We start from the raw sequence: 15,230 nt of genomic DNA, 5'->3' as shown, positions 1-15,230 counted from the left end.
TCTGGTACTCCAATGCAAACCTTGCATCTTCCCAGAACCACAGGACAGTTGATGGTGGTGGGAATTGCAAGGAAATCCTCTGCTCTTAATTCTACCTAAAGTGTGAAAGAACTCCATTTCCTAGCAGCGTACTGGGTTGTCAGCCAGCATGCAGCAGATCCTGGCAATGGTGGAAAGTGCCATCAAGTCACAGCTGACTAATTGCAATCTCCAGAAGCTCCTGGACTGTTGCAGGCATCCCAGTGCAAGAGCGATGACTTCTGTGACCCCAGAGTGCAGACTGACATCGCAGTACAATGCGCAGCAAAGGCACCATCTTTAGGTAGCAGCAAAACTGCTGCCACCGTGACCATTCAAAGCCATGCCAGGTCAACTCAGCTGCAGGAAGACAGCCAGGGCCAGCTCAGAGAGAAGATTATGTGATCACCTCCTGGTCAGAGCCAAAGCAGAGGCCTTGGCAATACCAGGTCAGACTATACTTCACTCATCATCGCCTCTGGCATAGCTTGAAAGTAACACCCTCTGCCCTGCCCCTAGCTACAGTTAATAACCCAGCTCAATGTGCTCTTTCCAGAAATGGGAAATTGTTCCTCAGCCCTGAACAGGGCGTAGATAAATACCAGGAGGCAGAAATGAGGGAGAGCTGATGCAGCCCAAGGGTAACAGAATGACCAGTCCAATTCTCCACTCGTTTCAGCCAAATACCCACCAAGAGGCAAGCCACTTGCAGTACTTCTTCCTGCACTGATTATATGGGATAATAATCCTGGCCTACCTTGCAAGGCTGTTATCAGGACTACTGTGGTTGTATATGTAATATATGCTCCTGGACCTGACCATGTTAATGAATAAGCAAGTCAATGCTGTTGCTCAGATCACCTTTCAATTGCATCTCTCTCATAAGTTAGCAAAGAGCCCCTTGGCACAGAGTTTTAAAGCTGCAGTACTGCAGTCCTAAGCTCTCTTCACGACCTGAGTTCGATCCCCGGTGGAAGGTGGGTTTTCAGGTAGCCTGCTCGAGGTTGACTCAGCCTTCCATCCTTCTGAGGTCGGTAAAATGAGTCCCCAGCTTGCTGGGGGGAAAGCATAGAGATGACTGGGGAAGGCAATGGCAAACCACCCCCGTAGAGCATCCTTTTTGAGATGGAGTAACCAGAACTGTAGCGGTCCCGTCGCACAAAGCGGTAAGCTGCAGTATTGCAATCCAAACTCTGCTCACGGACTGAGTTCAATCCCGGTGGAAGCTGAGTTCAGGTAGCCGGCTCAAGGTTGACTCAGCCTTCCATCCTTCTGAGGTCGGTAAAATGAGTACCCAGCTTGCTGGGGGGAAAGCATAGAGATGACTGGGGAAGGCAATGGCAAACCACCCCCGTAAAAAGTCTGCCATGAAAACGTGAAAGCAACATCACCCCAGAGTCGGAAATGACTGGTGCTTGCACAGAGGACCTTTCCTCCCCATAAGTTAGCTCCTTATCTAGATTCTGCTAACTATGCTGATCCGTGCTAATGTAATCTCTAGGGTGGACTGCTGTTAACACACTTTGTGTGGGGCTGCTTTTGAAGGAAAGGGGGCATGGCTCAGTGGAAGAACCTCTCCTTGCCTGCAGGAACTCTCAAATTCAATCCTGACCAGTTAAAAACCTGGCAGTAGGTGATATGAAAACCTCTGCCTGAGATACTGTCTGAGTAGACAATATGGACCTTGTCAGACCAATGATTTGATTCAGTATAAGGCAGCATATGTATATGATTCAGTATATGTCTATGAAGACATCTCAGAAGTCCCAACTGGTACAGAATGCAGCAACAAAACTCCTCTCTGAGTTCTGCCACCCAAGAACGCGTAAATTCCAGTGCTGTGTTAACTGCACTGACTACCTATCTGTATACAATTCCAATTTCTGGTTATTACCTTCAAAGGTCTTCATAGCTTAGGATCCTCATACTTCTCAAACTGCACCTCCCAGTATGCTACACTGTACCATTAACTCTTAAAGCCTCCTCTGGAAGGTGCCTGCACCTTAAAATGGTCCAAGCAGCCACAGAAAGATCATGAGCTCTTTCTGAGGTGGGACCAGTCTTTTAGAAAAGCTTATCAGCAAGGCAGTCCTCTTTCAGAAAAAATTTGGTAAATAGCGAGCCAATGTTTCTAGGAGATCCAGCTGTGAGCTTGTTGATTCTGTGTGTTTTAAAAATTGCCAACATCAAGCCTGAATGCTTTTAAACTGCAAGCATCTTTGGCATTTTAAATTTAATTTATGCCTTTACAACTTACGTTTTTATGTTGTTTGCTCCCTGAGTCCAAAGAGATGAGGTGGGATAGAAATATTTTAAATAAATGCTTTGAATAGGTAAAGAACCCTAGGAATGCAAAGTATTATCTGTTAGCTTCAATTTTTGGAGTGAGATATTTTAAGAGCACACACCCTCATGAGACTAGCAATGCAGCTGCAAATCCTTCTTCTCTCTAGCTAAGTACGGCATATATTTCGGGTCCTTCTAGAACATCTCTTTTCTTCCTGCTTATCATTTGGCCTTTGCCTCCTTTCCACAAGCTAAACTCAAGTGCTGTCTGGAATACCACTTGCTGGGGACAAACAGCATGGCAGGACAGTTATCTTCATGCTCTACTTGTGGGCATCCCCAGACACAGCATCTTCCTAGCCACTTGGAAACCAGATGCTAGATCAGCTGCATCTCCAAGCTCTGACCAGCAAGGTCCTTGGGCTCTTGATAAAAGGGTTCAGAGAAATAACAGGTAGATCCCTCAAAAGCTATTTTGCCATGATGGAGTATCATATTCAGAGTCAAGCTGCACCTTTAAGACCAACAAAGTTTTATTCAGAATGTAAGCTTTCGTGTGCTAGAAGCACACTTCATCAGACATCATAGGATGGAATGGCAAGCAGTCCTAAATATAGAGAAAGTGGGCATACTAACTCACTGCCCACTTTCTTTATAATTAGGACTGCTTGCCATTCCATACTTTTGTCTGATGAAGTGTGATAAAACTTTGTTAGTCTTAAAGGTGCTACTTGACTCTTGCTTTGTTCTACTGCTTCAGACCAACACGGCTGCCCACTTGGATCTATCATATTCAGAGGTAGTCAACTTCTGAATATTGAAGACAGACAATATGGTAGAGATGTCTGTAGGGTACAGCTGCTTCCCAGAGCCAGCCTTTCACTAAGCATTGATTTATGCTCCAAGCTTTTGATCTATTTTAGCTCTATCCACTTCTATTTACAATGGACATCCCAAGATGGAGTCTCTACGAACAAGTCTATGAAGTGCTCGGAGATAGACAGCTATGCTGGCTGGCTTCCCCTTGCAGCATTTGGCGTGGAGAACAGCATACTGGCCTTGACTTTACTGCGTACCAACAAAATCAATGTATTTACTTCAAATCTTTATTAGCCACCTCTCTGCCTTACAAGAATTGATGGCAATTTACAGTATAAATGGCAATAAAACACAATGAAATCCATAAAACCTAAAAGCAACAATTTAAAACTGCCGTTAAGCAGGAGAGCTACAATTAAGAGAAATGGCTTTTTTATCCTTCCCCTTCTAATTCTTTTCTTCACGCTTTTTCACGCCTCCCTTACTTACTTTCCAAATGAAACTCCCCGCCATCTTGACTCAGGAGCGACCGCCGAACGTCTTGCATTTCTCACCCAATCACAGCCCTCGCAGCCAGGTCAGGCGACTCTCACGCTTCCTCCTCCCCCTTTGGTTTCTCATTCGTCCAATCACATTCCCGCTTTCGAATCGCGAAAGGGGGAATAGCAAGGGCGCCTAGATGCATAGAGGAACGGAAGCACAAATGTGAGGGGGGCGGAGTGCACTTCCGGCTCCGATTTGAAGTTTGTTCTCCGCTCGCTGATTGCCAAGATAGCCTTTAGTTTCTAACATACCTGCAATCCACCGAGCCCCACTCCGTGACCGTGATTCTGTTTTACTTCAGCAGTTGGGTTCAAATGTTTTTAACCCTGCTTTGCAAATTCACTTGCTGATCGTCTGGAGAAATGTACTTCTCTCCATTCTCACAATGCAAGAACTCATGAGCGCTCGAATGGAGTGACTCGATGAAATTAACGAGCAGGAGGTTTAGATCAGATGCAAAGAAGTGCTTCTTCAACCAAAGAGTAATTGACACGAGAAATTCACTGCAACAGGAAGCAGATTCGAACAGGTAGCTGCTGCAAGCACAGACAGCATCAACAGGGGACTGGACAAACATACAGAGTAGAGGTCCATCTGTGGCTATTAGCCTGAAGATACAGATGGAACACTATCTCTGGGGCAGTGATGCTCTGTATTCTTGGTGCTGGTGGGGAGGGGGAAACAATGGGAGGGCTTCTAGAGTTCTGGCCCCACTGGTGGACCTCCTGATGGCATCTGAGTTTTGCCCACTATGTGGCACAGAGACAAGTGTTGGACTGGATGGGCCATTGGTCTGATCCAACACGGCTTCTATGGCAGTCCACCCCGCCCCGCCCCCTCGTATAGCCATATCGTAGTTGCGCCCATCGCGCTGTGTCAAAACTCCAAAAGGTTAGAGAGCACCACTGAAGCACACAGACCTTTGCTCTGATTCAGGAAGATAAGCCACCACATGTTAACTACTCTAGAGTTAACTACTAACTCTCTAGCCAAGCGGAGTGGAGGAGACCCCATGTTCGGAAACAGTCTGCCGCTGAATACCGCATGGGGAAGGCCCGCCCCAAGAAAGAACTGGCCCTGAGATCCGATCCTGCAATAAACAGAACAATCGTGGTCCCAAACCCTACCCAACCTCGTGCGCAAGCGATAGGAGGCCAGCCATACGAAGCTGTGCGCATCAATCACTTCTGGCTCTCACATGCGGGGTCGAAGTTTCCGAAGCGATGCTCAGGTCTTGACTGTGGAAGCACATGCAGAATATCCCGGGGGGGGGGCGGATGAGGGACAAGGTGTCAACTTTTTGCCCCCCCCCCCGGGCCCGTCCTATTGCTAGGTCTTGACTGCCTGCATTGCGCAGGGGGTTGGACTAGATGACCCTACAGATCCCATCCAACTCTATGATCCTATGCCCCGCAACTTGCCGCGATCCATTCGGAACCGGAAGTATTTGCGCGGTTTCCTTGAGTCCTTGCTCCTCGGCGGGTTCCTCCGGACCAATCAGCATCGGGCGACGAACCCACAGGCAGCTGGGGCGCCAAATCTGAACCGACAAGTCCAGACTAGTTAGCAAAAGCAGTAGAGAAACGAAAGTCTCCTGCGGAGAAAGCTTTTGTGGCCCGCGAGTGGGTAGAAAGCGAAGAACGCAAGACTTGCAATATAGCCAGGAAGGGGGGGAAGCTGCGACAACGTGTGCAAGGGCTGAAGTACCGTTGCGTAGCCCAAGTTTATGACAGGCTTACTCGGAAGTAAGTCCCTGTGTCATCAGTAGGTTGTACCCCCACTGGTAAGTGTACCTTGGACATGCGGACCGTCCTCTGTGTGCTTTCCTCAGAAGTCCTGCTATTTCTGGTCCTTATAGAATGTCTCTCTTTTCTTTTGGCCTTTGCCTCCTTTCCAGAACCCTAAGCTCAGGTGCTCTCCGGAATACCACTTGCTGGGGACAAACAGCACGTTCGGATAGTTATCTTCATGCTCTTCTTGTGGGCATCCCCAGAGACAGCATCTCTCTAGCAACGCCAGATTAACAATTAGGCCAAGTAGGCACTGGCCTATGGGCCCCCACACCTTTAGGGGGCCCGGGCCAGCTTCCCCCCTGGTTTCCCCCTGCTTGTAACCCTCCCAGCCTGCATGTGCAGCCATGTGGGTATGGCAGTTGGCTAAGACTGGCAGACCGCTAAGTCTGCCTTTTTTCATCTGCAGCGGGTACAGCAGTTGGCCCCTTTCTTGGAGCACCGGGACTTAGCAATGCCTGATCCATGCTATGGTCACCTCGAGGATAGACTACTGTAATACCCTCTACATGGGGCTACCTTTTACTCTGACTCGGAAACTGCATCTAATGCAGAATGCTGCGGCGCGGTTGTTCATGGGCCTCCCCCGATGGAAGCACATTCAACCAGTGCTAAAAGAACTGCACTGGCTGTCTATTGTGTACCGAATCCGTTTCAAAGAGTTGGTATTGACCTTTAAAGCCCTATATGGCTGAGGACCTGCCTATCTAAGGGACCGCCTTTCCCCACATATACCCCAGAGAGCACTGCATTCAGGAGGTCAAAATCTCTAGTATATTGTAATAAAGAAAATTAAATGTAGCTGACAAATAGGCACTGACAATAAGATTAAACAAATAATGTCCATAAAGAATATCAGTGCACAGTCCAAATACTATTCCAAAATTGTCCTGAAGTGGATCATTGAAAAAAATAACAAAGGAATGGATGCTGCAGCAAAATCAAGAAGCTCAGACTGGTTTCGGTAAAGAAACCTTCAACTTTTAGGCTCCTCCTGCAGCCACTACAATCATGAATATCTGTTAGTTATGGAAGCTCCAGTCCAGTCTATATTTATTCAAGAAGACATAGTGCAAACACTTTGTAGCTTCTCCCTCAGTCTACTCTAACATAACTCAGATTTCATTCTGTGGGGCTTATCCCCATAAAAAATGTTCTTTGGATCATTGCCTATGTGTGGGATTGTAACTTCAGCCTAGTTCTGACCTATGTCAGAAAGTAGAGTAAAGTGGAGAAAGTAGAGAAAGAAGTACTTTTCTCCCTTTCTCACAATACAAGAACTCGTGGGCATTCGATGAAATTGCTGAGCAGACAGGTTAAAACGGATAAAAGGAAGTACTTCTTCACCCAAAGGGTGATTAACATGTGGAATTCACTGCCACAGGAGGTGGTGGCGGCCACAAGTATAGCCACCTTCAAGAGGGGTTTAGATAAAAATATGGAGCAGAGGTCCATCAGTGGCTATTAGCCACAGTGTATGTGTGTATATAACACTTTTTGCCACTGTGTGACACAGAGTGTTGGACTTGATGGGCCGTTGGCCTGATCCAACATGGCTTCTCTTATGTTCTTATGTAGTATTCTGGATGTGTCATCTGAAATCTAGAGTATGCCTAATGAGGTAAAGGATTGGACTGACAAGAGAGTATGTGCTATAGAAGATTAGGGGTTTCCTTCTGAGTAAATTACATAAACTCAGGCAGCATAGTTACAGCCCTAAGGATGGTAGATAGACAAGCTGCAGCCTACTTAGGGCAAAAGCCTGCCCGGTGTTCAAAGGAAGAAATGAACAGAGACAGTTTTCCGGACTCTATGTAGCAACCCTGGACTTCTGTGGTGGTCTCCCATCCAAGTACTAACCAGAGCCGACTGTGCTTAGCTTCTAAGATCTGACTAGGTTGGTCTAGTTTCAGCCATCCAGGTCAGGGCTCTGGCTTTAATAGTGTGCGGTAATTAGCATATGTTCAGTGTGCATGTGATTGGGCCACAAAATTAGGAAAGGGTGAGCTATTCTGGCAGCAGTACCTTTTTCTAGTTCTTTAGCATCCTCTCGCAGAATCATTTCACAGTTCTGTATCTGCTGCTATTTGCCTGATTATCTTTGAAGAGGTGATCAGTAAAACATCCACTTAGCCTTGACTGTGATCTGTTTGCTTGCGAATACCCATTGCCTAACTCAGCTAATGAATCTTAAGGTAGATGTCGGGGCTGTGCCCTCTGAATTGCCAACAGCTTTTCGAAAGCATGCAGATATTTGTAAAGTGCTTCAAAATGAAAATTCTCTGTAGAAATACTAAAGTTTCCCTATTTATTTGCTTGTTCCTACCTTTGCCTGTGCAGGTGGAAAATGGCCACTGCCGGAGACCAGCTGCAGTTCCATTTAATAACTGACTACCCTGAAGATGTCATAAATGTAGGGAAAATAATATTTGGTGAACAACAAAGAGACATGAAGAAGAGGGGTAACGAAATTGAAGGAAAGGTTCGGGAGCAGAACAAGAAGGATAAGTTCAAAAAATCCAACAAGGATATTGAAAAAGAAATAAAAGCGTTAAAAAAGGAGCTAGATGAGAAACTAAAAAGGCAAGCCACTCATCTCACCCAAGCAGGCTGTTCCTTACTCAACTCAGGGGGAGGAGTGATAAGAGCTGAAATCGAGAATGAGGGCTATTCCTATAAGCAACACGGGATTGGACAGGACATAGAGAATTCTTTTCGGGACTGTATTCAATCAGATTTCTTCTCTCAATACTTTGACATAGTCCAGGAAGGTTCTTACTTGCAGATCTGGGTCAAAACATGGAGTAGCGAGAGCCTATCGCAACCTGCAGTGATATCAAAGGCTCGCCTCTGTTGCTTGAAGACTGGGCTGTTTTGGCGATCTGGCACCTCAGCTGTGAAAATGAAACCCTTGGAGGCTCTGAAGTTTCTGAAAGCGAAGCAGGCCTCTGCTAAGAAAGATCCTGCAGAGATGGCGGGGCTAATGCAGAAGAGGGCTCGTCTTTGGAATGACAGCCAGCATTCAAGAGGAGCTGGCATGCAGGAGGAAGGAGATATTCTGAAGGCCGCTGCTAAATTTTTTGAACGAGACTGGCTGGAATATGAAGAGTTCCTGGATTTCACTGAGTCAACAGAGGTTGAATTTAAACAATTCCCATTTCCGACTAAGTCAACTGAGGCAGAATTTAAGGCTGAGAACATCCTGGAATTTGTTAGAGCCAAACTGCCTGACTACATCTCTGCTTTTGCAAACACCAAAGGGGGATACGTAATTTTTGGTGTGAGTGATTACCGGAAGGTTATTGGATATGAAGAAAACTTACAGCCAGATCAAGTGAAAATCGAAGTGCAGGAAACCATTGAGATTTTGCCCTATTTCCATTTCTGCACCTCTTTAGAGAAAGTCAGAGCTGAATGTAAAATCATGCCTGTTTATGAAGCTAACGGAACGAGGCATGGTTATGTCTTTGCTGTGCGTGTTGAGCCATTTTGCTGTGTTGTTTTTGCGGCAGCTCCTGATTCTTGGATTGTGAAAGACCACCATGTGACGAAACTGCAAGTTGATGAATGGATTGAATTGATGACAGCAGAAGACCCAGGTTCTGTTAAAGTGATGTGCCTTGTAGAGTTTAATGTCCAGTTTATTTGTATGCTTGACGTCTTCCTGCTGCCATATTGATTAACCCTTTCTTGCTGGAAGAGAAGTGTTTGAAATCACACAAAAAGGACCAGGGCATAGAAAAGAGAGGCAGTTTTTTTCTTTAACAGTTCTGCAGGTGTGCACTGGAGTGGTGTGGGAGGAGGTAGTTATGAATTTCCTGCATTGTTCAGGGAGTTGGACTAGATGACTCTGGAGGTCCTATCCAACTCTCTGGATCCATGTTACTCTGTATGGTCAAGAAGGCATCTCAATCTGGTTCAAAATCATTCTCAGAAATCAAGAGTAAAAGGATTTTTACCATCTCATTCCTGTTCTAGTGGACATACAGGCTTAGGTTTTAATGCGCCCCTAAGGGGGAAGGGGGGAAGAATAGAGCTAAACTCATATTTGAAACCCTCCTCCCCCAGTGCCACTTTTAACTCTTTAAAGGATTCTCTCCCATTTCTTTACCAAACTTTACAGCAGTTTGGCAGGGAAAGAGAATAAAAATAGGAAAGGTGGCCTTGGGAAATGCGGCATGAACATTCTTGCATCTGCGCTTTTGTACAAGCATGCTAGAGGAGGGAGTGCAGGTGAGGGGACCTGCTAAGTTCAGTAAACAGTCTCCTGATTGGATGGGCCCCATGTGAATGGCAGAGGTAAGGTGGCCACAGATCAGCCTGCAAAATGGATTCTTGATGGTAACAGCCAGTGCCCCATCTCATACTTTGGGAAACTAACAAAGTTACAGATTTGCCCTCGCTGGCCATGATATTTCAGAGTGAGTCAAACACTTGTATTTATGATCCAGTACATGGACAGAGTTTCTATTTTTATTTTATTTCCTAGATCTTTCCCACTTTGATCAAGGTTTCCAGATCGAATTGAGTAGGACCTGTAAGCCTCCACTTACTAAATCGGTATATTCTGTTAAAGGCCTTTCCTGTGTGAAGGATCTTCAAAGCACTCTATGCCCTGGTGAGTTCCCATGTTGATTCTGCAATATCAAACAGAGGGGATGTGTAAATTAGTGAGAATATTGAAGGTTATATCTCACACTGCTCTTATTCAGTACAAGACAGCCTGTTTCAGGAGTGGATAAGAGCATTAACAAAGAAACCATTTTAAAATGGCATTTTATGCACACAGATATATCTGAGAGACGTGTGGCCAAATAGCTTGCAAGCAATAAAAATCTATATTTCTGCATGGCTTTTGGTTTACTGCCCATAGGGCCATCAGAAGGGTTGTAAACTCCAAAAAAGAACCTTTCTATCAGGGTTAAGCCCAGAGCAGACCCAGCAGTCTTGGGCTGATCTGAGGCAAGTTGTTAGTTATTTGGAAGAGGTATTGGAGCACTGGATAAAATTTGCCTTACTGGTTAGTCAGCAAACAGCTCCATCAGTCTCCAAGGCATTCTTGCATATTCTGTGTCTGCTTGTCAAAATCTCACATTAAAGGATATGTTTTCTGAAAGTAGTACTTTTTTTGTAGAAAAAGCTCAGCGGGAACTCATTTGCATATTAGGTCATATAGAAGAAGACCGCAGATTTATACCCCGACCTTCTCTCTGAATCAGAGTCTCGGAGCAGCTTACAATCTCCATTATCTTCTTCCCCCACAACAGACACCCTGTGAGATAGGTGGGGCTAAGAGAGCTCTCCCAGAAGCTGCCCTTTCAAGGACAACTCCTATGAGAGCTATGGCTGACCCAAGGCCATTCCAGCAGCTGCAAGTGGAGGAGTGGGGAATCAAACCCGTTTCTCCCAGATAAGAGTCCGCACACTTAACCACTACACCAAACTGGCTCTCGTATTAAACCTTGATGTCACAATTGTTTCACATAGGGTTTTTTAAAACTCACTACAGCAGGAATCATTTGCATATTAGGTCACACCCCCTGGCACCAAGACAGTCGGAACTGTGTTCCTGCTCAAAAAAAGCCCTGTGCAAAAGTATTTATGTGAGCGCTGGGGATGTGAAATGTGCCATATTACCCATGTCTTCACCCCTATGCTGATACCCTTCCCACCGCATCTTATGTTGCCTTTCTTGAATTTACGAAAAGGAAGAAAAATGGAAAGGGGAGGAAGACTTCAAGCATTCTGGCATCTAAAATTTTGTGCAAAAATGTCTTCCAACTGGGTACCAGAACTCTGTTTACAGCAGCAAACCACTATTCTGCTATATATTATTATGTATAAATTGACCTGTTCTTGAAGGTTGAGACAAATGTTTAAAAGCACCTTAACCTATGCATGGATTATATATGTGTCCACTATTGAAAGGCTGAAAGAACAGAAAAGGTAAATTCTGAAGCCTGTAGGCTGTCTTTTTGGCTCTTGGATTCCAACATATCCCAACACATACATCAGTGCTTAGTTCTCATAGCCCTTTCTTACATGCCCTGGGAAACACAGATCACCACTTTGAGGTCAGGAAGCAATTTCATCTAGGCTGGTTTAACCAGGGATCCTGGATGGTGTCCCCCTCCCAGCCATCTTCTGGGCATGGAGCAGGGGTCACTGGGGGTGCCTGAGGGAGGTTGTTGTGAATTTCCTGCATTGTATGGGGCAGTTGGACTATATGACCCTGGAGGTCCCATCCAATTCTGTGATTTCCCCCCCCATCCCAACTGCCTAAACTGCTAATAGGAGGAATTTGTTTGTTGCCATCTCTCTCATAACTGGAGATCCAGTTTGGTGTAGTGGTTAAGTGTGCGGACTCTTACCTGGGAGAACCAGGTTTGATTCCTCAATCCTCCACTTGCAACTGCTGGAATGGCCTTGGGTCAGCCATAGCTATCGCAGGAGTTGTCCTTGAAAGGGCAGCTACTGTGAGAGTCCTCTCAGCCCCACCCACCTCGTAAGGTGTCTGTTGTGGGAGAGGAAGATAAAGGCGATTGTGAATCACTCTGAGACTCGGAGTGGAAGGTGAGATATAAATCCAATATCATCATCTCTCTCTCCCCCCTTCCCCCCACAAGTGTCTCTCTTAGTTTCATGTGCGATCTCTTGATGCTGAGTCCTCACTGCTACAAGCAGAAATGTGTAAAGTCTTTTTACTATTTACTAAATTTTGCTGCCTCTTTGTACTGTGGATGCTACTCTCTGTTGCCTTCCTCCCTAGTCCACTAAACTTGCAGTAACTTCAATAGTGCCTTAACAATTGTTTCCATCATTTTAAAATAAAATGTTCTCCAATTTCCAGGAGATTCATATGAGATAACTCATAAACCAGAAGAACTCTGCACACAACTCTTCTCTGAGTATTTGGGACTGAAGCACATTATGGAAAAGAAGATGGAGGCTCTGCCATTTTCTAAGGGAGTCCTGATTTTTTCAAGAAGCTGGGCTGTTGATGTTGGCCTACAGCAACATCCACGTGTGGCCTGTGATATCCTCTTAGTAGCCACAGACACAGTTCCCATGCTGTACACAATTACTGTGAATAAGAATTATTCTGACACTTCAACAATCCCTGTGTTGGAATATTCAAGGAATGTTGCCCATATATTAAAGCTGAAACTGGTGAATGAAGGGGGTTATACTCGGAAAGTATGTGTCATTCCACACGTCATTGAAATTGGATCCAGTGGAGAGGTAAAGCCAGATCTGAGTCTGCTGGTCTCATACCCTCTCACCTATGTGGTTTCAAGAGATGATTTAGAAGAACTGATCCATGCCCTTACGATTGTCCTGCTAAGGTTTAGGTCTTTCTTAAGTGACCAGCTTGGCTGTGAATTTTTCAACCTTCTCACCACCAAACAGCATGAGATCCTAACGAAGAATCTGTACAGGAACAAGAAGCTATTTGTCTATGGCCTTCCAGGATCAGGGAAGACTATTGTGGCCTTAGAGATCATAGAGAAGATGAAAAATGTCTTTCATTGCAGCGCTGATAAGATCCTTTACATTTGTGAAAACAGACCTCTGTGTGAGACTGTGAGGTAAGTATTTTGCAAGGCAGTCTGTAGAAACAGTTATGTCCCCTTTCTGAGCTTGGTCAGTTCTTACAAAGATGACTGAGGCCAGGAATTGGGGACAAAGGATGGCAGCTGTTGTGCCATACAGGAGAAGAGGTGTACTGGTGTTAGAGAGAATTAGTTATGCAGAAAAAACAGTGAAGGGACAATACGCTGACAGCACACCAGACCATTCCTGAAATTTCAGTTTCTGCAAGTTACTTGCAGGTAGTTTAGAGAGGTTTTTTCCCTATGCATTCCGCAAATGGTGTCTGCAAATCACTTCTTCAGCGCTGATCAAGGCCAGAGGAAATACTAGATGGATTTGGCTGGCTATTGCTGGAGAAAGAATAAATTTGACATTGGAAGATAGTTCTTTCATTGGGTAGGCAGAGTGGGAATTAGATTACTGATCCACCTATAAAAATACACTACCTAACTTGTCCTCCTAGTCTGGGTAGCAAACAAGTTTTAATAAAGGAAAGCTAACAAGACACCCAGTAGTTTAAAGAGTTAACAAACGATATGAGAAATCTAGTGACCCCCAGTGAACATATGAGCTGGTAAATTGGAATGCAAATAACTTCCCATGCCTATGCCTCCTAACTAACTCTCCAACCAGGACACCTTGGGGAACTATTTCCCCGTATCCGATGTGCTAACTTTTGACATTGTATCTTCCCTGTCTCATCTAATATTCCTTGATATATACACTGTTTTTGGTGGGGCTTCATGGCTGCAGCCATTATAGAATGTAACATGTAGACCCAACCAGAACATTTCTTTCCTGGACAGGCAGATGGGAGATGCCAAAATGCTTGGTGTAGCATAAACTTAGGATGCATGGCCTTAATGAGTCTGGCAGTAGCTGTGTTTTCTTATGAGATCTGCTGGTTACTTGTTATGTACAGAAACTTCAGTGGCTTGGATCCAGACTAGCATTTTGCAGGTGCAAGCATTTCTGTCCACAAAGTATGATTCTCCAGCCTCCCCTTCCCACAGCAGTTTGAAATGCACCCCTCCCCATCTGGTCCTTGGGGTCCCCTGTCCTCCCAAAACTGGATTTCAGTGGGCATTTTGGTGTTCCCACAGCAAGGAGAACATAAAGAAGCCAGATTCCATGAGTGGAAATCCTAATAATAATGCATTTTTCTTTTCTAGAATGAAAGATGTCTGCCAGGCTGTAACGCGAGTCAGTTTTTTAAAAGGGAAATATACTCCATCCGTGAAGCACATCATAATCGACGAGGCCCAGAATTTCCAGTCCAAAGATGGTGACTGGTATGGGGAAGCTGTGAAAATTACGCAAGCGTCTGCTCATAAGCCTGGCATTTTATGGATCTTCTTGGATTATTTGCAAAAAACACACCTGTTGGATTGTGGCCTTCCTCCTCCAAATGCTCAGCAACCTCAGGAATGGCTAACTCTTGGGGTGCGGAATGCCACTAAAATTTACGATGCCATGAAAGAACAAATGCATAACATACTATGCAGTCCCAATGAACCGGACATCCCTTATGAACAGTTAGAAGCTTTGGTAAAAGAAGCTCAGTGTGGTCACAGTCTAGGAGGTACTTTAGTTAAGCCTGAGGTGAATGATGAAGAGGCAATAGCAGATTATATAGTAAAGGAATGTCTTCAGTATTTCCGAGACGGTTATTCTGGGGAAAACATTGCTATCCTATGCAGTACTGCCATAGAAAGGAATAAATACCGACTCTTACTCAAGTCTAAAATGCAGAGACAGGTGAGAAAATTAAAACTGTCTGTAGACTTTGCAGAAGCAGATGAGGCAAAGGGAAACAGCATCGTTCTAGACAGCGTCCGCCGTTTTTCAGGCCTCGAAAGAAGTATCGTGTTCAGCATTTATCCGTTTTCTAGCCCAGTGGCTGTTGCCGAAAATCTTTTACTCTGCATGGTGTCAAGGGCTAACTTGCACTGTCATTTGATGTTTGATTATCAGTGAGGGAGACTCCCATACATTTTGTCTGGTTCTGCCCAAATTCAATGGGTTTATACAAACTGTGGACAAACATTTAAATGAAAACACCCTAAGCTGGGGGCCTGCATCGTAGCATCAGTGTGCACCATGATGCCTGCCGAGTGTTTTTTACATAGTGGGTGGGACTTTTTGAGTTTTTTATGCTTACGGTATAATGCAGAAAGTGGT

General features: G+C 45.1%; 1 protein-coding gene and 1 non-coding gene across 2 annotated transcripts; one reads left to right on the top strand and one right to left on the bottom strand.

Annotated features, from left to right (window-relative positions):
• Positions 1 to 399: 399 nt before the first annotated feature.
• On the bottom strand, positions 400 to 496 carry LOC132587427 (Z30 small nucleolar RNA). Its single transcript, XR_009556435.1, has one exon. It is a non-coding gene; the product is annotated as a Z30 small nucleolar RNA (small nucleolar RNA).
• A 4,698-nt stretch (positions 497 to 5,194) lies between these two features.
• On the top strand, positions 5,195 to 15,026 carry LOC132587361 (schlafen family member 11-like). Its single transcript, XM_060259638.1, has 5 exons — positions 5,195 to 5,411; positions 7,797 to 9,055; positions 9,946 to 10,074; positions 12,307 to 13,045; positions 14,222 to 15,026. The coding sequence occupies exons 2-5, from the start codon at positions 7,804 to 7,806 to the stop codon at positions 15,024 to 15,026; spliced, it is 2,925 nt and encodes a 974-aa protein (XP_060115621.1). The 5' UTR covers positions 5,195 to 5,411; positions 7,797 to 7,803.
• Positions 15,027 to 15,230: the final 204 nt, after the last annotated feature.

The sequence above is a fragment of the Heteronotia binoei genome, chromosome 18 (genome assembly GCF_032191835.1).
Source record: "Heteronotia binoei isolate CCM8104 ecotype False Entrance Well chromosome 18, APGP_CSIRO_Hbin_v1, whole genome shotgun sequence".
Taxonomy (NCBI): Eukaryota; Metazoa; Chordata; class Lepidosauria; order Squamata; family Gekkonidae; genus Heteronotia; species Heteronotia binoei.
This window is presented reverse-complemented; position numbering and strand designations above follow the sequence as displayed.

Coding starts and splice junctions, on each gene's coding strand:
- LOC132587361 (XM_060259638.1), top strand. CDS start 7,804: ATGGCCACTGCCGGAGACCAGCTGCAGTTCCATTTAATAACTGACTAC. Junction 9,056..9,945: donor GATGACAGCAGAAGACCCAG/GTTCTGTTAAAG, acceptor TTTATTTCCTAG/ATCTTTCCCACTTTGATCAA. Junction 10,075..12,306: donor TCAAAGCACTCTATGCCCTG/GTGAGTTCCCAT, acceptor TCCAATTTCCAG/GAGATTCATATGAGATAACT.